We start from the raw sequence: 22485 nt of genomic DNA, 5'->3' as shown, positions 1-22485 counted from the left end.
AATATAAAAAAAATAATAATAATGATTGAACATTAAAAAGAAATCCACATGCAGCCTGCTACCTGCTTAAGGAGGAAACATTTCCTTCGAGTCTAAATCAAGCGAGTAAACGTAACCTAACTGCGAGGGTTGGGTGCACTGAATTTCTGGCAGAAGTCCATAACTAAAAGAGGTAAGGCATTATTTTATTTTATTTCTTTATGAGAAAAAGCAATCTGCTGCCACACCCAGCTCAGGAATCAGAAGGGGTGGAGAGCAATTTGCAGCCCATTGATAAAGAACAACACAGACGATCTTAGGAAAATTTTTCTCACGTGAGCATTCCTTTTAACCAGAGTAAAAGGCCTAAAAAAGGGTAGTTGTGGTTGGCTTTGCCTTTGCTGTCTTTACCTGAATAGAGGTCAGGCCCGGGTCCAGGGGAGCGTCCCACGGTCCCTTCAGCAGCAGCATCTCTAGGGGAAGTGGCCGACTGCAGGGGCTGCACAGTAAGGCAATCTGTGAGCAGGTCTGGATGGAGCTCTGTGCTGGACCGCAACTAAGAGGAGAAAACGGAAGAGCCATCGATAAGGAAAGCTGGTCCTTGGAATATTTTCCTGGGAAGGCATCATGCTTTATCAGTGCAACTCAACCCACAAAAATTTATCAAGCAGCAACTACGGGTAAGGCACAGAGCTTAACAGAGTGTCAATAAAAGGGTCAGTTCTCCAATCCTAATAACACCTGGCAAGAGCTTCTGGAAAAATGTGGCTAGAGGCGGATTTGACTTCAGTTCTTGATATTTCCACTTCTGGCAACTCAGCTTCCTATTATACTTCCTTTTATTTGCTCCGTATCTTATCAGAACTTGTAACGATAACAACAACAAACTCAAGTAGATTTAGTCCATCTTGGAAAGTGCTTTTAAAATAGAAACACTGTCATGAAAACATCCCAGAGATGATTAAGAAATGCCCATTGAGATTTAACTCCTATAGATTTTCCATGAAAGGAAAATACTCAAGTTAAATTTTAATATATTATGGAACATGATTCAAAAATAAAACAATATGATTAACAGCAACAAAACTCCAACAGTAAGTTACATAAAAACAGAACAATTTAGATCTTATACATTAAAGCGTTACATGTAAAAGAAAATCAAACAATAAAAAATGCTAAAATAAACAGTAGGTGAAAAGTTATCTGATCTTTCAATGAATAAGAACTTTTTAAGTGTAATTGAAATGGAAAAAAACACACTGTAAGATTTAGTGACATAAAAATATTAACATTCTGCTTGTACAAAAACGTAATACCTTAAAAGCAATCTACAAATATATTTGTTACAAATATTGCAAATGGTAATCATCTTTGGTATTTAAAGAGTGTGTGTGTAAATGGATTTTATAAAGACAAGACTAAACCTTTAGATATAGAGCTAGAGTATGCTTATGCAGTCAACAAATATTTATTAAGTGTTTGTTACATACTTCTCTAGACCCTAGGAATACTGACTGCTTTTGTCAAAGTTAGACTCTAGATGGGGAAGCAGATGATGAACAAATAAAATACATACAACCTCAGACGGTGATAAATGCTGTGGAGAAAAGTGATGCACAGAAGCGAGACAGTGAGTAGGAATAAGGGATGGCAACTTTAGATAGGAGATCCAGGAAAGCCTCTTGAAGACGGCATTTATAAAAAGCTTTGAAAGAAGTGAGGAATAAGCCGTGCAGACCTATGGGGGAAGAACCTGCCTGCCCTGTGGTGTGCCCGGATGTTGTGCAGAGAAGTAAGAGTCAAGCAGGGTGAGCCTGGGGCCTGGGGAAGAGAAATAGAAGGTGAAACCAGAGATAAAAGGTGGGGAGGTGGAAATGGGAAGGAGACGTTGGATAAAGCCTTGACTTGAACAGAAACTGTTAGAAAAAAAGGAGAAACAGAAATGATAATAAACATGAAAAATGTTCACATACTTGCAAAGAAGTGCAATGTTAAAACGTCTTTTTACGTGCTGAATTATCAAAAACTTTAAAAAAACCAGTAGTAGTGAAGGTACAGTGAGAGAGGCATTGTTCAACAATGTTCATAGGAGTGAATATTGGTACAGCCTAGTTGGTATGTGGGAATCTTTTTTCAAGGTCCATAATTGAAATAATTTGATTCTAGAACTTGTCTTAAGGAAATAGCCAGAGGTGTTAAAGAAGATTTGTACTCCCCCAAAATATACACATATATATATAATAATAAATAGCATTATTTATAGCAATACCTAATCGGAAATAGAACTTAAAATGTCTTAAATGTCCACAGATAGGGCTAATCAATGATTTTACCTCAACTTGATGGAATATTATGCAACCATTAAAATGATAGTCATGAACATAAAAGCAAAACTCAAAGTTACATATATACAAAATGATAATTACATAAAAATACATAGATAAAATATCAGAAAGTAATATAATTGAACATTAAAACTGATTTTTGCTTTCAGTAGTACTATTATGAATTTATTTCCTTCCCTTTTTTAAAATCCTTTCTTCTGCTTTCCGTAAGGTCCTCTGAACAGGCTACACCATGGTTGAGCCATTGTGACCCCTGTGACCCACAGGTACAGGCCTCCTGGAGTCACAAAGCTTTGAGCAACAGGAGAACCACTAAAGAAGAAGAAACAGCTAGCTCCTGCCTTAACTGATTAACCGACCTTGCAACATTCCACCATTGTGATATGTTCCTGCCGTACCCTAAATAATCAATTGACCTTGTGATATCCTGCCTTGTGACCTCCCTCCACCTCGTGACTATGCACCTTGTGACATTCTTCCCCTGCCCGAAAAAACTGCCCCAACTGTACCTTTCCACTACCTATCCCAAACCTATAAAACCAGTTCCACTCCCACCACCCTTCACTGACTCCCTTTTCAGACTCAGCCCGCTCGCACCGGAGTGAATAAACAGCCTTGTTGCTCACACTTAGCCTGTTTGGGTAGTCTCTTCAATTAGGCACGCACTTAATACTTTCCACATTTTCTACATTCCAATGATGTGCCAAAGCTGGCTTGCACCAATCTGAGGTGTCAATTTTGTGCGTCTTTTCCAAACTTTCCATGCAATGATGACAGACTGACAGCTTGAAATCGGTCATAGTGAAAATATTTACACCATGGAAATTGGCAATTCTACAAACAGGCTTTTTCATCTAAAGAGCTGGTTACTATATATTACCAGCACACTACTGGCAATGATGATGACCAAATTTTGATCAGAAAGAAAGACAAACACACATATACACCAGTAAGTTACTATTCAGAGAGAAGTCTTTCTTGGGTCTCAGATAGCTTTATAAAGAGACAAATACATGTCCAGGTCTTAGCCCAAGAATATGAAAGTGGCACAGTGACCATAAATACAGGGAAGGGACATTTAACACAGGTAGTGACTGAGACATAACTTTGTGGTAATTTCCTCAGCTGTGGCACATTGCAATCTCTGACCAGGACTGTCTGTATTAGTGCCTAACTCTTTCAGGACCTTTGGAAGGTATGTTTGTTATTTTGGTACTAACCTAATACATGCCGTGTAAGAAAAACTGGAAAAAAAAAAAAAAATTCAAGGCTTGGAATGAGTTCTGGTGATCACTTTTAATTTATCTTCCACCATTAAAATCTGATCTGGGGTCCACATGTTTTACCAAGGGCAGACATGGATGCTTTTCTGCTTTTTATTACCAACTAATCTAGGGTTTTATAGCTATCAGTACCAATGAGGTCTCTGCAAGGAATTTCACGGCTAGGGTTACTCCTGGCATCAAAGACGGGCAATTCTTTCTTAGCTTCACTAAATATTCATGTTTTCCAACGGTGTGAGTCCATACAACTTTGTGGTGGGAGTTAATTCGGTTTTCTCTGGGATTAGGCATGGTTCTAGAAAGGGCTTCTTAAATTGAACAAGCTTAGGAACCTTAAGTAAAATTTCCAAAGGAGAGCCATATGCATAGAAATGTGGTCATGATATGGAAGTGTAGTATCCCTCACAGATCTTCAGACCAGGAAAGGGGCTTTCAGATCCCTTAAGGTTTTTAAACATTCTCTAGTACAGGAATGATCTAAAGGGTGAGGCAGGAGGCACATAGCAGAATCTCTTGGGAGGAGTGTCTTTCAATGTAACCTAGTTTTACATTTGGAATAAGAAGCCCAATTATTTATTTAAAAAATTGCATAATGTATATTTTACCAACATCTTCTTAGCTGTCAGGAATAGTTAAAGAAGATAGAGGGAAATTTTTCAGTGACAGGAGGGAGGGTCTTTAATTGTGGTTCCCAATCTTGGGGATGTATGAAAATCACCTGCAGCGCCCCACCCCAGAGCTGCTGAGTCAGTAGGTCTGCGATGCGTTTCTAAGTTCCCAGGTGATGATGCTTCTACTGGTCTGGGGACTACACTTTTGGAACCACTAGTCTCTAAGAATTTTTATGAGGAGAAACTAATAGTTTTCTGTTTATGGAAAGAGGAAATGAACTGTGGAAACAGTGAATTGTAAAAACCTAGCATTTTTTAATGTAGGAACAGAAACCTTACTATCTCATCTTCCTTGATTAGCTGTGACTAATAAAGATCTTTCTGAAGTAGTGACTTTGGGTCTCTAGTTAGCAGATACTAGGAAAAGTCACAGGAGGAGAGGACACCTACAAATGCCAGGAATGTCTGCAAGTCATTGGACTTGGAGATACTGGGAAGGTAAGTTCCAACTTATGCAGGGATGAATATGTCATGTTTCGTAGCTTGTTGTCATCTTAAAATATCTTGGCAATTTTCTAAGAAGCCTTCTTCGGACAGCTGGACCTTAAAAGTTTATGTTATCTCCTGTGAGAAGTAACCATTAAGCCCAGGGCCATACACACGAAGAAATTCTTACATTTCCTATGTAACACATCTGACTTCCTTCAGACCTCATAATGATAAATGGTTAAATGAGGCTCATTTCTTAAAAACAACTTGGATTGTATTTTCTTTCACAGGGATAAAGAAGGTTAAAAAAATTTCAATCTAGTTTATTACCTGCTCTTAGCAGAGAGCAAAGAACTTGCCCTTTACAAAGTCTTGACTGCTCTTTGCAGAGAAAAGTGGAATTTGAAACCACTGATTGTCAATTTACCTATTTCAAAGGACTGCTGTGTTGCATGACACCAAGGACCTTTGTTCACATCGTAATCTATGTGAACGGCGTTCCTGGAATCATTCAGCTCAGCTGCCCTAACCACACTCCATTGGTTCCAGAGTGGCTCTGCCCTGATGTATCCTTCTCATTCATTTGTTGAACAAATATTTATTGGGCCTCAACCATATGCCAGGCACTGTTCTAGGAGCCAGAAAGACAATAGCAATCAAAACAGAGTCCTTCAGAGAAGTTTACATTCTAGAGAAGTCAGATAATAAACAGTAAACTAATTAAATACATTGTAGAGAAGGTGCCAAGTGCTACGGAAAAAAGCAAAAGAAGATAAAGGTAGATGAGATTGGGAGCGATAGGGAGAATTTTGACCTTTTTGAGAAGAGATATTTGAGGAAAGACTTGAGGAGGTGGAGAAATTAGCTAAGGCTGAAGAGCAAGAGAGTTCCAGAAGGAGGGAATTTCAAGGAGGTCAGCATGGCCGGGGTGGGGCGTAACCCTGAGAGAGAAGGAAGAAATGAGGTCTGAGGTCACCCTGCATTCCCCAATAAGTCTCTTAGTCTTGGTACAATAGGAAACTCTCACAGGGGCTCCACCATGAATATCCACAGTCTCATAGACACTTTGTCTCCCCTTCGATAGCCCATATGAGCTGTGAGGTGTGACTACTGTGCCGGTTAGTTTTAGGTGTTAACGTGCTAGACTTCAGTATCCAGTTATTCAATCACTCATCTAGGTGTGTGACTGCTGTACTGTGGAATTCTGTTGATGGGCTTAACATCTACAGTCAATTGACTTTAAAAACAGAAGATTATCCCCTACAATCTGGGCAAGACTCATCCAAGCAGTGAAAGGCCTGAAGAGCAAAAGAAACTAAAGTTTCACTAAAAAAAGAATAAATTCTGCCTCTGGAACGCAGCATCAGTTCTTGCCCAAGAGTTTTCGGCCGGCCCTACAAATTTCTGACTTGTCAGTCCCCATAATCTCAGAAGCCAATTTCTTGAAATTATTATCTCTCTCTGCACTCGTACACACATAATATATATTTATCTTGGTGAGTCCCTTTTTCTGCAGAATGCTGACTGATACAGACACTATTACAACGTACTTTAAAACCACTACCATATGACGGTTTGTTTCAGGTCAGGAAGGAGAGAGCATCGTGCAGTTGAATCCCACAGAAAAGGGCTGGATGTGCATAGTCAATAGGAAACACTTTTAAACACTGCATGTCAATTGAATAAGTATACACCAATCTCTACAGTGTATTGGATACTGTGTGCCTCACAACTCTATGGAGTACATACTATTGTGACTTCCATTGTAGAGATGAGAAATCTAAAATAAATTACACAGCTACTAAATGTCAGGCTTGGATTTCGGTGTGTTAGAATCCCAAATTATGCTCTCAGACATTACATTATACTGGCTCATAAAACAGCCCACCCCCAACTTTCTCCTTGTGTCCACACCACACTACACTGCACAGGCTAACACAGTTTCTCTTCCTCTTATGACTCTTTTTTTTTTTTTTTGAGAAGGAGTCTTGCTCTGTCTCCCAGGCCGGAGTGGCGCGATCTTGGCTCACTGCAAGCTCTGCCTCCCAGGTTCATGCCATTCTCCTGCCTCAGCCTCCCAAGTAGCTGGGACTATAGGCGCCCACCACCACACCCAGCTAAATTTTTTTTTTTTTTTGTATTTTTAGTAGAGACAGGGTTTCACCCTGTTAGCTAGGATGGTCTTGATCTCCTTACCTTGTGATCCGCCCGCCTCGGCCTCCCAAAGTGCTAGGATTGCAGGCGTGAGCCACTGAGCCCCGCCTGACTCTTTTATATTCTAGCCCGAAGCCTGTCATTCAGAGCTTGTTCTAGGAGGGAAAGAACCTGGGTAGCCAAGTTCTCTGGAAAAGTCTCTAGCATACCTTATCACCACTGTGTATATTCTGACACCATGCCCTTTAGGGAAAGTGGTCTTTGTTGGAGTAGAGATTGAAGCAATAAAACGTAATGGACCACTTCTGTTTGGTTTTCACTGTCCCCTCCCCTGCAGGTTTGTCACTTGGTTCCATCCTGGCCTAGTAACATGAATGCCTGCAATTGACAAAAATAAAGCATGGTGCTCATCATTCCTCACGATTTGCATCCTAAGCACACAAACAGTGGTCCCAGGGCCCCATCTCCGTTCCCTTGACGATCACCCCTGGTTCTCAGGATGGGGCACTGTCATGGTAACTTTCTGATCCTGAATGAGATGATCTTGACCCAGGGAGTCACTGAACTCAGTATCCCCTGCTAAGACAGGATACCTCCCTTTACTCTTTCTCCTGATTCTGACTTCCTTCCCTTTCTCTTCCTCTTCCCATTCGTCCACTGTCATTTTTTTGGTCCTCACTCCTTCCAGAGAGCTCAGTCAGACTCTGCAGGGATGATGCCCACCTCTATCTACATGCTCCTCACATGCTATTTTAGATGTGGAAGTCAGGGAAGGCCTCTGTAGACTGGACTTTCTAGACTGAAACCTGAATGAAGCAAGGGAGCAAGATATGCAGAAAGGCATGAAATCTACCAAGGAAACAAACTGATGAGTTCTGAAAACAGTCATTGGAGAAGAGTGAGCAAGGGAGCAAGAGGAAGGGTGCAGGATGTAGGGCTAGAGAAATTGCCAGAGGTCAGATCATGTGAGGCCTTCAAACACATGAAGATCCAGTATTTGCTTTCCTCATAATGGTGAACCACGGGAAGTGTGTGAGCAGGAAAGAAAGTAGTTTATCTTATAAAAGATTCACTCTGATTACTGTGCAGAATACAGGAAGAGGACAAGTGTGTCTGGTTAGGGGCTATTCCAACAACCTGGATGAAAGATGCCAACAGCTTAAGGGAACCAGAGGGGGTGAGAAGTGGTCCAGCTGAATTGCTCGACCTTCAAAAGTGCTCTTTTGAAGGTCGAGCTGAATTCACTGTGTAATATGAGAGAAACACAGGAGGCAAGCATGGCCTTAAGTTTTGGCCCGAGGAACAGCAAAGGAGATCAGAGAAGGAGCAGGTTGGAGGTAAATCAGCAATTTGGTTTTGAATGTGTTAACACTGAGATGACTCCGGGACATCCAGGCGGAGAGAACCTGCAGGCACCTGCACACAGAGGGTGGGTTCACAGAGCACGATGGGGCCGGACCACGAATACCAACTCCTTGCTGCATTTCTGCCTCAGGCTCTCGTCTCTCACCAATCCATCCTGTGCTATCAAACAGACTCTCCTAAAATTGAGTTTATTGTGCTATACTCAAGGTACAAATACCTTCATGTACTGCTTATCACGCAAGTCTCAAAAGGCTAAGGCATTAAGCACCTCCATACTGACTGTACCACGTACCACGAATGCATATTTCCCCGGGTCCTGACAAGAGCCCATCTCACTGTCTGCAAACTTCCCACATAATATACTATTCACTCTTCCTGCCCGGAGCGGACTCCCTCCTCCTAATGTAACTCCTCCAAGATCCTGTTTATGACTCACCTCCTGAACGAAGCCTCCCCTGACCAGACCAGTCCACACTGGGCCTCTCAGGGTCCAAGAAGAACTGCAGAATCCATTTTCAACACTCCTGTGACTGGACATGTGCACTGGGGCTTTGTTTCTTGTTATAAATTTAATCTGTACAATTGTGTTGGTCAGTCCACGAGGGCCAGGCTGACTGCCTCTTAATCTTTTAAAACTCCACAGCAGCCAGCAGTGTGGGACCAGCATCCTGGTAAATCATTTAATCACTAACTGCCAATTGGATTTGTAAGAAGGAGCCACAGTTCTTCACGTAAAGGAAGCTACAATCTCTTAGTGAGCGAATACGTCTAAAATAGACAACGTGATCCTCTCATAACTTACCTTCCTAATGGAGAATTTTCAAAGATTACAGGTGATATAATCGTGGCGGAAACTACTGATGCCCCGCCCAGCGCCCCTCTGATCCCCTCGATTAGCAACGTGCTGCCGTCCCTCAGCTTTGGTGTGTCCGTGCCCCAGCTTCTGTGTACTTTAGAGCCAATGGCTGGCATCCTCCAGCCCCCAAACACACACACACACACACACACACACACACACACACATTACTAAACAGTGCTCCTTTGCCTCAAAGTGAGACAAATGCTGAGACGTTATGTTCCAGAGATCCTTGTGGGATTGGGCTAGGCTAAGACCACCTCAATTGGCACCCGTGCCTTGCTTTTTCTCCTTTCCCCATCCTCTCCTGAGTTCTCTTGCAAGTGCTTCCTTCATAAATCACATGCACCTGAATCCCTGGCTCACAGTAGGCTTGTGGGGAAGCCAACTTAGCAAACATCTAAACTTACTCTGATTTGGTTCAACAATGTGGAGAGGCAATCAGCAGCACTTAAAAGGATGCTCTGATGACATTCATTCATTCCTCTTCTGTACCTGCTTTGCCAGTTTTGTACAGCAGGAGTATGGAAACTAGATGTTTAATGAAAGTGGGGTGTTCTGAACCATCCTGGATAATACCAAAAGCCTAAGTGTGGAGACTAAATTAAAACTAAGACCTTAATTTGCCAGAACAATAAGGACTGAAAGGGGCTTCAGAGGTCACTGTGTCCAAACCTCCATCTTACGCCCAACTTCCCTGACAGCAACCTGTAAGTGGCTTGTCAGTCTTTGCTGCTTTTTACTGTATAGTAAGGGGCAACGTCCTCATCTTGGTTGTTAGCCGCAATTTTAGACAGTTCCAGTTGCCAAAAAGACTTTTTGTATATTGAATCCTAATCTGACCCTCAGAAACTATTAGAATTGCTTGCATCCTTTTATTCATACACCTGCAGGAAGGCTCATGGACATAGACTTGTGACAACTCTGAGTCTCGGAAACCAATTTGTGAGCCTCTAAGTGTTAGTGATTCTGATCTTCAAGGAACTATTTTAGGGCTTAATTTCCCAACCTATCCAGGTGCAAGTAAACAAATTGGCTCTTTCATTTTTATACAATCTCCCATTATGAAATATTTGTTTAAAATGATAGTTTTTCAACCTTAATAGTGAAATCACCTATCAAGGTTTGACAAGGTTCCTGCATGCCGAAATTTGAGCTGCTTCCCTAACAATGTGGGGATTTTTTTCTAATATATAAAAACAAGGCACCATCAATTGTGATTTGTATTTGTTTTTTTTTTTTTTTTTGTACAGGATTATTCTGTTAATGTTTATAAGCTCTTGTAACAAGAGATGGAAATTTTACTCCCATCATTTTCTCATTTCAGATATGATTGAATAATCGTCCAAGATTAAGTGAGTCAAGTGGAAATAATTAGGAAAGGGAAAAAGGCCCAGATTCTTCAATTTTCAGTTCCATTACATTTTATTCTAGGAGCAAAGGCATTCTGTTAGTCTGAAGCAAGACACACTTCCAAAGAAAACGAGGCACAATCAAAGGCCTTTTGTTTTCCCTTTCTCCAATGAGCACAGTCCATCTGGGCCATGCATGTTTATGCATCACCTTGTAGGGATCCCTTTGTTCTCCAGAAATCAAATGCCACCAAAATATGTTCCTGAAGAAACGAAGCCAGAAGGAAAGACAGTAGGATTTTTTTCCCAGAGGGTTAAGCTTTATTACTAGAACATTCTCATCAAGTGTTCTCTGTGACACTTCAGGCAATGTGGATCTTGGGAAATTAACTCATTGCCAAAAGGCTTAAAAATAATTACAATGAATTAACCTATTATATTAATTACAATTAATTTTCGGTTGAACCTAAGAATTCCATCTCTAGGGGATTCCTTAGCACTGACATGTAGGAAGTGGCTTTGGCATGATAGGTAATTAATCTCTAAAAATCTGCTATCAAATTCATTTCCTTTAGGAATGACCAATTTGCAAAGAGGACCAATTTGCAGAGAGAAATCAGCGTGAAGACTCAGAGAAATGGCATTGGAAGAAATCTCTTTGGGAACATAAGTGTCCAGTTGGGTGTTCTGAACATCTGTATAGGGGATACCTATTTAGTTAGCAGTGACTCCAAAGGCCCAAAATTTTATCCATAGCTGATTAACGAACACTCCAAAATATGTGAATGGGTACACATGCTGGGGTGTATCTCAATAAGATCACGAAAAATCAGTGTCAGTACGGACACAACAAAACTAATGATTATTTAGTAAAAAACGATTTATGGAAATTGTTCAAAGAAACATAGAATTTCAGAACAAAAAGGAACTCTGTAGCAACACTATCCAGTTGAAATTTCTGTGATGATGGAAAGGTTCTGCACTGCACTAATTGGTAGCCACTAGCCACATGTGATTAATGAGCATTTGAAATGTGGCTAATGCAACTGAGGAACTTTTAATTTTATTTAATTGTAATTAATTTAAATTGAAACTTACAGTAATGAAGTGCACAGCACTACTGCATACTATGGTAGCAGTCCAGCCTTTGTCTAAATCCTTTTGATGACAGGCAACATCCTTCCTTACCATTAAGCACCCTCCATTGTTAAACAGAGCTCACCATTTAAAAAGTTTTGCCTCAAGTTGAACTATAATCTGCCAACTATAGATCCACCCCCCTGGGGTTGATTCCTCACCTCCTCCCCCAGACCACACAGAATAACTGCTCACAGTCTTTTACCGTTTTTTAGTATTTAAGAAGCTTCAAAATGCTGTAGTATCACAGAATCTCAGCCATGGAAGGGGCATGGTTCAGCTTCTTTGTTGAACCTCCCCCCTTAGCAGGTTTTTCTCCAGGCTGAAAAAATTTTGTTTTGTTATTTATTTATTTTCAGACAGTCTTGTTCTGTCACCCAGGATGGAGTGCTGTGGTGTGAACATGACTCACTGCAGCCTCAATTTCCTGGGTTCAAGCAATCCTCTTGCTTCAGCCTCCTAAGTAGCTGAGACCACAGGCATGGGCCACCACATCCAGCTAATTTTCAATAATTTTTTTAGAGACAGGGTCTCACCGTGTTGCTCAGGCTAGTCTCAAATTTCTGGACTCAAGCAATCTTCCCACTTTGGCTTCCCAAGGTGCTGACATTACAGGCGGGCCAAGTTTTTTATACAGGTAAGAGGACACTTAGGTAGAAAGAGCTTGAGGCTCTTTAGTTCAACTACTGTGTGATACTCGGCAAGTATATTCACTTTCCTGAGTACAGTTTCCTTTCTGTAAAATAAGGATAATACCATTTAGTGATCTTGGCTGCTTTGAGAACTAAATCAGATAAGACAGAGAAAGCATCTAACACTGCTTGGCACACAGAAGTCAGTCACTAAAATGCCAGTCCCTGCTCTCTCATGTAACATGTTATTCCATTCAGCACCTTCATTACTCTCAATACTGAAGCTCAATGGCCTACGTGTAAATGACATCCAAATATTAACAGAGTTAACCAGCTGTCTGACCAGGACAGAATAAATACAACAGAACAAACATATCCCTTATTCTAGACTTTCTGTCTCTATTCATACAACCTAAATAGTTAATAGCTTTTTAAAATCCATCTTTCTTCCTTCCTTTCTTCCTTCCTTCCTTCCTTCCTTCCTTCCTTCCTTTTCCTTCCTTCCTCCCTTCCTTCCACACATATTTCTTGATTCTGTACCATGTACCCCAAACTACGCTAGGCCCAGGAGATAAAGTGGTACATAAGACAACTGAAGTTCCCTGCTCTCACAGAGTTTACAGTGCGTCACGAATAAAGGTCATCATCAAGTAAAATGCTTAGATCTTTTTCTGTATGTTATGCTCTTTGTTTCTGATGGCTCTTTATCCTGGGAGGCTACCTTTCTAAAGCTGCATTGCTGTTGAGTGGTACAGAACCTCTTCTTGGCTACATTCAACTCAGGCACTCAGCTGGCTACCATGTACCCTTCTTCAGTGCCTTGTGAAAACTTGATTAAAACATTATCTGGCATTAAGGATGATGTTAAATGTCTGCCCCAAAGTAAGTTATCTAAAAAAATTGTCTCTACCCTATGAATTACACTACAACATTAACAACCACTTATAATAGCCTATCCACAATATGGATCATAAAATATAAGACCCAGACTACGTGGAGTTGAATTTTTGTATCGTTACTAATGAAATGTTAGACAACTGTGAGAAAGTTGTTTAACATTTCTTTACCTTAGTTTTCTTTGTAAGATGTGGACAATAATGGCACCTAATTTATAAGGCTGTTGTTAGGGATAACATGAGATAAGAAAGCATGTCACCAATACATGATATATAATCAATGTTAAACACATGCTGCCATTTCTATTATTATTTTTATTAACATTCAGTGTAGAAGCACTGTTATCACTCCATAACATGCACTCCTGTTTTCCTTTTTCTCCCACCCACTTTTTGGGATACATTTTCTCTTTCTTTATCAGCTTCTTCCTTTTGTGTACCATAGTGTGGCAACATGGCAAGGGGAAAAGGATGGAGACTTTGGGGTCAAATAGATACAGGTTCATATCTCAGCTCTGCCCCTACTGTTATGTGGCCTTTGGCAAGATAACCTCTCAAGACTTCAGAACCTTCCTCTGTAAAATGGAGTGATAACATTAACTCCGTAGGCTTATAACAGAATTACATGAGGTGACCTAAGAACAATGGCTCTTGTTGCATATAATTAATTTTCTTTTTTACTCAAGAAGAGGCTATTGTGTACATTAAGAGTGAGAACTTTGTTAGTAACACACTGGGCTCTTGCTTATTAGCCTCAGAACTAGCGTCCCGGGGCAGTCTCCTAATCAAGATATGAGCACAGTTTTCAAGGATGCATAGCGCCCTGGAATTATTCTATCTCAGGAGAATGTAGCCAGTGTTCACCCTCTTGGAAGAGACTAAAACATATTAGAAACCAGAATCAACAACAAAACTTTTTAGAGCACTCTGGGAATGTTAATACTTCATTCAGATGTCCTTTTACCAAAATCTGTCCCACCATCTAGCTATGCTGGATAGAGTTGGGGAGCTGAGGTTCAAAAGGATGTTGAAATCAGAAAGGCATGCAACTTGTAATTTTTGTATTGTTACATTTGTAAAAACATAATTTTCTTCTTAAGTCAATATTTTTCTAAAACTGACACTGAGAATCTTACATTTTTTTCTAACTAGAAAATGATATACAAATGACACAGTCAAAGGTGAACTCAAGCTTCATTCAGACGTACGTCTTAAAAGCAGAAGACTAAACTGAAGAAGGCATTCTTTTTTTAGAAAAACAGAGAAATGTTAATACGGAATTTCACTTTGCCATGAAAAACATCCCCCTTCACCCTTTGGGGCCTGGTTATGGGGTTGTGAAGACTCAAAGCAAGATGAAGAGTTTACTTTTATCACAGCTTCATAAATTCCTCTGACACTGGTTCATTGCACTAATGTGACCACACACATTCCATCCCATCCATTCAAGTGTAGCATTTTTCTTTCTATTCAAGTATTCTCAGGATTTAATTAAAGCAGCCAGCTATCTAGTAATTACTTCCCCCGTCCATCTTACCAGCTCCGTATTGTCTTCCCTTGAATTGGTTTCTGACTACAGCCCCTGCCTATGTTACAGCTTAGGAAGTGTGGGGAGGGACTCACTGTAAAAGTCAGTGGATCTCATTTTCTTCTGCCTTTCATTTAATTAAAACAGATTGAGTGAAGAAGATTTAAGGCTGATTTTCATGTGCATGAGTGTTCGGACAATTTTAAAAATACCTACTTCTAAAAGTTGAAGGCTGTCGTTTCAATGGAGAGCACTTGCTTTTTGCTCTCCCATCCATTCTATACTCAACAGTCAGTTTAGTTTTTCTCCTCATTCAAAGCCCTTTAGTGACTCTCCCCGAAACATTACCTACAGCTCAAATTCAGGGGCTTTAACATGCTGGCTCTCACCTAGCTTCATGTGGCTTCATGTCCCATGATGGAGGTCACAAAGAGCCAAGACGTTCCTGTAATCTTTGTTTATTCTCATTCATGTCTCATGCTGTACTTCTGGCGACAAACCTCCCTCATCTGGAGTCCCCTTTTCTCTGGACTCTACATATCTACAATAAATTCTGCATATTCTCCAAGGTCCAATTCAATGTCACTTGTCCCTTGAAGTTTTCCCAGGCCTTTCCATTCCAAAGTAATTTTATTCTTTTTCATATTTAAAAGCAATTTCTCTTCATCTTGCTGTTGGCACTTGGGTTTTCTACATTTTATAATAGCTATTTAGAAATTATATCAATATGTGCGCACATCATAAAAGACAAAAAGGGCTTTATAAACAACCCTTGAGTGTTTGATCATGCAACCTAAAACAGTCCTTCTTTTCACATGAAAGGTACTCTATAAATGTTTAGGGAATGTGTGAACAAGTAAATGAATGAATGACAGATGAGTCAATGGCTGCTGAGTATTTATTAATCCATGCTTAACCTTTGGGGTAGGCCCCAAAGACAAATGAAATCATGCCACATGCAACATCAGGGGAAGAAAAGAATGGGGCAGTTTAAGTATGCCTAAATTATCAATTAAGAATAAAATGGTAAATAGCCAAGTGAAATTAAACAGAAGTTTTTTTTAAAAAGACACTTGGGTAGTTTCTTTCTTTCTTTCTCTCTTTTTAGAGATAGTGTGTTTGCTTTGTCACCCAGGCTGGAGTGCAATGGCGTGATCAGAGCTCACTGTATCCTTAAATTCCTGGGCTCAAGCTATCCTCCCATCTCAGCCTCCTGAGTAGCTGGGAATACAGCTGTACACCACTAAATCTGGCTAAGTTTTTTCGGATTTTTGGATTTTTTTTTTTTTTTTTTGCAGAGACAAGATCTCACTATGTTGCTGAGGCTGCTCTCGAACTCCTGGGCTCAGGTGATCCTCTGGCCTCGGCCTCCCAAAGTGCTGGGATTATAGGCATGAGCCTCTGCGCCCAGCCAAAGTTTCTTTCTTTATAATATTCAACCCACATTCATGCCAAATTTCACTAGATAACACTATTCACATTTATATGTTGCCTCTTGGGATATGTAAATGAGCAATCCTTCCAATAGAAAATGCTAATTCACTACATTATACTTCATATCTCTCATTCATCTGGAAGGGCTGGGAACAAATCCAATTTTCCACCTTGCTTCTAAAGATTCAATGTCTAGTGTAAATTTGATAAGTAGAAAACAGAAATTTCAAGCTGATTACGTCCCAAATTATACATTCCAGTCCCCTGTTTGACAGACTACACAGCCAAGATGAGAACCTTCATCTTCTGAGCACGGATTGAGTAAGTGACCAGCTGGTAAACCTGATCACGCTGGTCCTGCTCCACATCCAGTCTTTAACACTGCCCCAAAGTCTTTTTCCCCTGATGTGATGCCACCAAAGAGCTTGCCCGAGGTGTTATTTTCATCAATGCACAGAATTACTGTCAGTAATTTCCCTCTTCTTTTCTGAGGACTGTATGTCTTAGAGCAATGCATGAATCACATGACCTTTTGATGCTCTGGTGAAATAAAGCTCCTCTCCTTGGTCATCAGAAACGAGGCCTGGCTTGGAGAAGTGCCTCAGGGTGAAGCCCAAGACAGGGACTAGACTCTCCCAGAGCCTTCCTGTAGCCTGTGTAGACTCTGCCAAAGTCATCTTCATGTTTATCATCTACCATTCCTCCTTTAGGTACTGACACCATTCTGTCTTTCTTCTTATCATCCACCCCCTCCAATTATCCCAGTCCACTCTCAAAAAAACAAAATTCCATCCCAGAAATTCAGACTAGAAAGTCAAAAATCTAAGGAAAGTGTTGCAAGGATGATGAGGACTGTAAGTGGCTGCTCACGGTATCCAGATTCCACCTCAGCAGCACTGTCCAAGATTGCATTAGTCTTGGTGGTTCTGACAGAATGGGGAGAAACAATACCGGGTCAAGAGGAGGAATCAGGAACAGGTATTATCAACCTCGCACGTTGTCCTCTAAGTTAGAGGACAGGATAGTATTTTTCTTTTCCAGATGCCCTGTTATCTGCAGGTTTTAGCTTGTATACTTTTGTTCTCGAGGTCTACAAGAAACTCCAGGCTCAGCGGTCTGCTGTGTCTAACTCCATTTGCAAATGCTCCAGCCTTCATGATGTTGCCTGTCTGTCATAATTATCAGCAGCCCCCTGGAAAGATGCTATTACTGGAAGTAATTTCACATTCTGACATGGCAGGAAGCTAGTACAAGTTGCAGGTACCTCAGATCTCTGCAAAGAGCCATGTAATGCTGGTAACTTTTAGTTCACTAGAAATAAATTTATCAAAGAAATACTCTCACATATATATGCTGAGGGAAGGAAAAATGCCATAAAAAGCATATCTCTCTTTCTTCCCCAACCATCCTCCAAAGAACTAGGGAAGACAAGTCAGTGTGGGGGCCATATTTCTTATCTGACTTAAAAGAAAGAAAATCAGATTTTTTAAAAAAGCAGAAATTAACAAGTAGAACAAGTCTTCTAGTCCATGTAGAAGAAAATCTTAGAAACAAAGAGTAGAAATATTAAGGAATAATAATCAATCCTTCTGAGAATGCTGTTTTACTGTCCATAGAAACTAAAGCCTGTGCTTTTTAGCAGAAACCCAAGAGTCTGTTGACAATAGAAAGCACATGCCTTTGTGAAACTCCCATAGTAATCGAACATCAAGGAAAGGTAGTATGTGAAATACGGGCAACTTAATTTTTCCCTAGCATCACGAAGATCAAAAGAATATCTCTATTCTACCAAGGAGACACCCCAAGTCTTCTACCTCCCCACTGGGGGACCAGGCAAATTCCTTGATTTCTCATGTCATTACCACAGCCTGAAATGATGTAACAATAACAGCAAACCAGGGTGTCCCCCTGCGCCAACTCTCTAATCAGGTTCAAAGTATGTTTTGTTGGTTCTCATTGACGCCACTCAAAGGAACTGGTCACTCGTGGTCTCAAAAGTTTTACAACAAATTGTGTGATTAAATTCCTTAAACACGTCTGTCCATTACTAATCCTCTTTTGCCAACATCCCTTTCAGAGAAAAATTGCAGCGCTGCATGGTGCCTGATTTATATTTCATTTTGAGAACAGGAAGTAAAAGGATTAAAGTTAAGGATTAAAACACTTACTCTTTACCGGATTTTTTTTTTCTCCTCCCGAATGGCTTCCTGGTTGTCATGGTTACTGTTCACTGGTCCTTAGCCCTGAATGCACATCTCTTTGCATTAATAAAATATTTTAAATGAGACTTCATGGAAAACAATAGGAAAAGTAGCTTTAAGTTCAATTGCTCTTGAAAAAGCAGGTAAAAATTTTTAAAAATCCTTTTTCTTTGTCCTTTTACTAGTATATTCAAGAGGGAAACTTGAACTAAAAGACAGCACAGGGAGTGTAAAGATGTACAATGCAAAATCAGAGTTATTCAGCAAGGGCACAAAGAGATAACTCTGAGATAGTGAGTTGGTCCTTAGCTTACAAACCGGTGTTTGTAGGAAGATTAAGAGTCCCTGGGAATTTCTCAAATGTTGCAATACCACAGAACATTTAAAAGGCAAAAATGCACGTAAATGCAGTGTTGCAATTCCAAATTGGAAATACTAGCCAGGAAATGAAAAACTGAGGTTTTCACTACCACGAAGTTAACTTAACCATAACAATGTAAATATCATTGCTTTGTATCCAAGTTGCTGGTGTTCCTGGTACCCGCATGTCATAGGAGTGTGGCCAAAGGGGCAACACCACGAACAGCATGTGCTGTCAGAGCTGAAGATGATTGCATGAACAGTGCACTCAGCTGAGGCCGAGTTAGGCACCCAGAAGAAAGGGGGACATTGACAAGTGAGCAAACACAACTCCATTTGAATTGTTCCTCTAAAAACACTCCACTGAAATTCATTTTAGAATATACTGCCTACATTCCTTTAGAAAGCCAAGGAAAACTGAGGAGATGGAACATAATAAAACTCCTTTTTAACTTCTATTCTTAAAGCCCAATAGCAGGATGAGCTCCAGTATAAATTGTGAAGTGACTTCTAAAACACTACTCCATTTTTTTTTTTCAATGCTCTCTACTTCCAAGTTTTTCTCTGCCTTGTCATCTATTGGTTTCAAGTTATTCCTTTATTCCCCAGGGCCCCACTGAAATGACCTCACCCAGGTCCAAGTATACTCTATTTCTGACTTCTTTCAACCCCATGTTCCTACTGAAACCACCATTCCTGTATAGTAGCCATAGAAAATGGACATAGTTGCCCCTTGAAAATTGGTAATTGAACTCACATTGAGATAGTAACGGGAGTGAAGGGACGGTTGAACTGCCTTTGCTATACAATGAAAAAATAACTAATAGGGATCTTCTGGAGATAATCCTATAACTGAAAAGAATGATTGTAATGGCGGCAATTTTATGCTTTGTAGAAGGCTAGTGCTAAGAATAATTTCAGGTGGGGGTGGTGAGGAACGTCTATCAAATCATGAGATAACTGATGGCACTCATGCGCAGGACTGTAGAATCTCAAACAAATGTGGACGAAAATGTTTAGGGCTAAATGCAGACTGGCAAGATACAGTAGTGTCTTTCAAATATCCATGTTCCCTCTTTCCTGGTTTCAGTCTTTTCTTTTGGAAACTACTTTTATTTCAGGACTATCCTGAATATTTAGGGTCATTTGAGGGCAGGCTGGGATTAGTGTTTGGCTGTCTTTGCACATTTGCAATTAAGAAGGACCAACAGGAGCTTCACATTGAGAGGCAATTCTCCATAATGTGTCTTGTGAGCAGGGAGGAACACTGACAATCTTTCTGAACTATCTTTTCAAAGATGCTTTGAAAAACCATGACCATATCTCCCTCCTGATCAAAAGGCAAGCATGCTTATGTCCATTATAAAAGATTCAAATTCCCTAAGCTCAGAATTTCCCTCTTGTAATACAACCTAGTGCCTGGCCCTCTTCATGGTACCTTATGGGAACTAGGACTTAAACAACTGGCATAAGAAAATGACGATGCTCTGGCTATCACTATTACTATAAATAATACACTGTCCTTTGAGACTCTGACCCAGGAGTCTCATGTCTTCTGCCAGTATCCATGAAACTGTGGCAGGCTAACTTGCTAGCATGAAACCTAGGGTAAAATCTCACACTCTTTGCAATTCTTGCCCTCTACAGGGCCATTCCTAGGATACACATGGCATTGAAAACAAAAAACGAAAAACAAAAACTGTGGGGTTCTTGTCTATATAATCAATTTGAGTCACCCTCAGTCAGTATGCCAGAACCACTGTAGAGGTCCAGTTTCAACCAATTCAGCTAAAGAAATGCCACAATGAGCAATGTTCACCAACCAACCTCTTGGAATTAGGGTCTGCTTATAAGACCCCAGGAGGATCCCATAGGTGTGAGTTCTAGAGCTCCTTGGGGTACTTAGTTGACCCTACATATAGGGAAGAGGGTGGGAAAGTGCCCTGAAGGATGGAATGGGGGCCAGTGACCATGTGGGTCTCAGTGTAGGATCAGGTTGTCCCACCTGGATGGTACTGCTGACCTAGACACCAAGAGGAGAGCTTACACAATTTTGAATTAGGTACTCCAAAGCATGGGGAAAATCTACCACCATCTCTTACAGAGGCCACTATAGAATTCATGCCAAGAACTTGTTGATAAGTTATAAAATTTTCAATGTTGGGAAATCAGACAGCCATAGTCAGAATGGTAAAGCCAAAAGAGCACTGCATGTTGAGTTAGAAAAATGCAGCTTGAGTACAGTTCTACTGCTTACTGAGTGTGCTCTGTAAGTCATTTAACTTCTCTGAACCTGAGGTCTTTCATCTCTAAAATGAAATGTGTTCACATTATTTAGCTCCCACTTGTAAGTGAGAACATGAGAACACATGGAGACATACAGAGGAACAACACACACTGGGGCCTGTTGGGAGGGTGGAAGATGGGAGGAGGAGGAGAATCAGAAAAAATAACGAATAGGTCGTATGCTTAATACCTGGTCAACGAAATAATCTGTACAACAAACCCTCATGACACAAGTTTGCCTATACAACAAACCTGCACATGTACCCCTGAACTTAAAGTAGTAGTTAAAAAATAAAAAAAATAAAATTTAAAAATAAAAAAAATAATAAAATGAAATGAAATGGGATCAGGATACCCGAACTGGATGGTATTATTGGCTCAGTTACCAAGAAAGGGGCTTGAAGAATTTTGGAAAAGATACTTCAAAGCATGCAGGCTCTACCATCTCTAATAGAAGGCCACAATATTAATTGTAATACTAGCCTCGTAGAATTGTTTTGAGAACTGAAAAAGTAAACACACATGAAAATACCCAGCAAACGGATATTTGGTGATTATTATTGTTGGCCCTCCCATTTCTTTTAAACTGTTATTTCATAAGTAAAGAGAATAAAAATAGCGAATGGCATCCATTATGTTATTACAAACTGTTTTTTTGGTTTGTTTGTTTTTTGTTTTTTTTTGAGACAGAGTCTTGCTCTGTTGCCCAGGCTGGAGTGCAGTGGCGTGGTCTCGGCTCACTGCAAGCTCCGCCTCCCGGGTTCATCACACCATTCTCCTGCCTCAGCCTCCTGAGTAGCTGGGACTACAGGCGACCGCCACCACGCCCAGCTAATTTTTTGTATTTTTAGTAGAGACGGGGTTTCATCATGTTAGCCAGGATGGTCTCGATCTCCTGACCTCGTGATCCACCCATCTTGGCCTCCCAAAGTGCTGGGATTACAGGTGTGAGCCACTGCGCCTGGCCATTACTGACTGTTTTAAATATCAAATCACTCTTTCTTGCTTTTGGTGATGGTTGAAGAGATAAAAGTGGTACTGAGTTTGTGAGTGTTTTTGCTATGCTAAAGTCTCTAATCAATTTCATGCTTAATATTCTATGGGGAAGGGAAATATTAATGAAGATAGAGATGGGAGATGGGGAAAACATTATGAAGCATTAGGTTCCTCAGTTCATTTATGCTATGATTTAGGGCTCCCTATGTGTCTGAGTCTTTGTGACTCAGAAATTCAGGAACTTACTCTTGACATATTTTTGAATATAAAAGATCAGGATTTTTTTTTTTTTTTTTTAAAGAAGAGGTGGGGGATCATCTTTGGAACCTTGGTTGCTATTTTGAGTACACAGAAATGAAATCCGATTTCTGTATTTGCTTATGTACACATGAGGAAATGAAATGTCAAGGATGTCCTTTGCACTATTATCTCAAAATACAGTTTCTATTCCAAGTCTACGATGGGTAAACATTATCTAAATTCCTATAGCCTAGCTGGTGCTTGTGTGCTAGGCTAGCTCAAAGCACTATTGTGAAACAGAGATTCTTGTCTTTGTCCCTTGCCAGCTCTCTACCTATATT

The 22485-nt window shown here is 40.4% G+C and overlaps 1 protein-coding gene across 3 annotated transcripts in view; it reads right to left on the bottom strand.

Annotated features, from left to right (window-relative positions):
• GLIS3 (GLIS family zinc finger 3) overlaps nucleotides 1-22485 on the bottom strand; it is a 491196-nt gene that overhangs the window by 73014 nt on the left and 395697 nt on the right. For all 3 annotated transcript variants that reach the window (XM_063609882.1, XM_055294333.2, XM_055294332.2), the window contains one exon: nucleotides 391-535. In XM_063609882.1, coding sequence (XP_063465952.1) covers nucleotides 391-535 — 145 coding nt within the window. The remainder of the gene's footprint in view (nucleotides 1-390; nucleotides 536-22485) is intronic.

This window comes from Symphalangus syndactylus, chromosome 9, assembly GCF_028878055.3.
Source record: "Symphalangus syndactylus isolate Jambi chromosome 9, NHGRI_mSymSyn1-v2.1_pri, whole genome shotgun sequence".
In the NCBI taxonomy this organism is placed as follows: domain Eukaryota; kingdom Metazoa; phylum Chordata; class Mammalia; order Primates; family Hylobatidae; genus Symphalangus; species Symphalangus syndactylus.
Note: the sequence above shows the minus strand (reverse complement) of the source record. Positions and strands in the feature narration are given on the sequence as shown.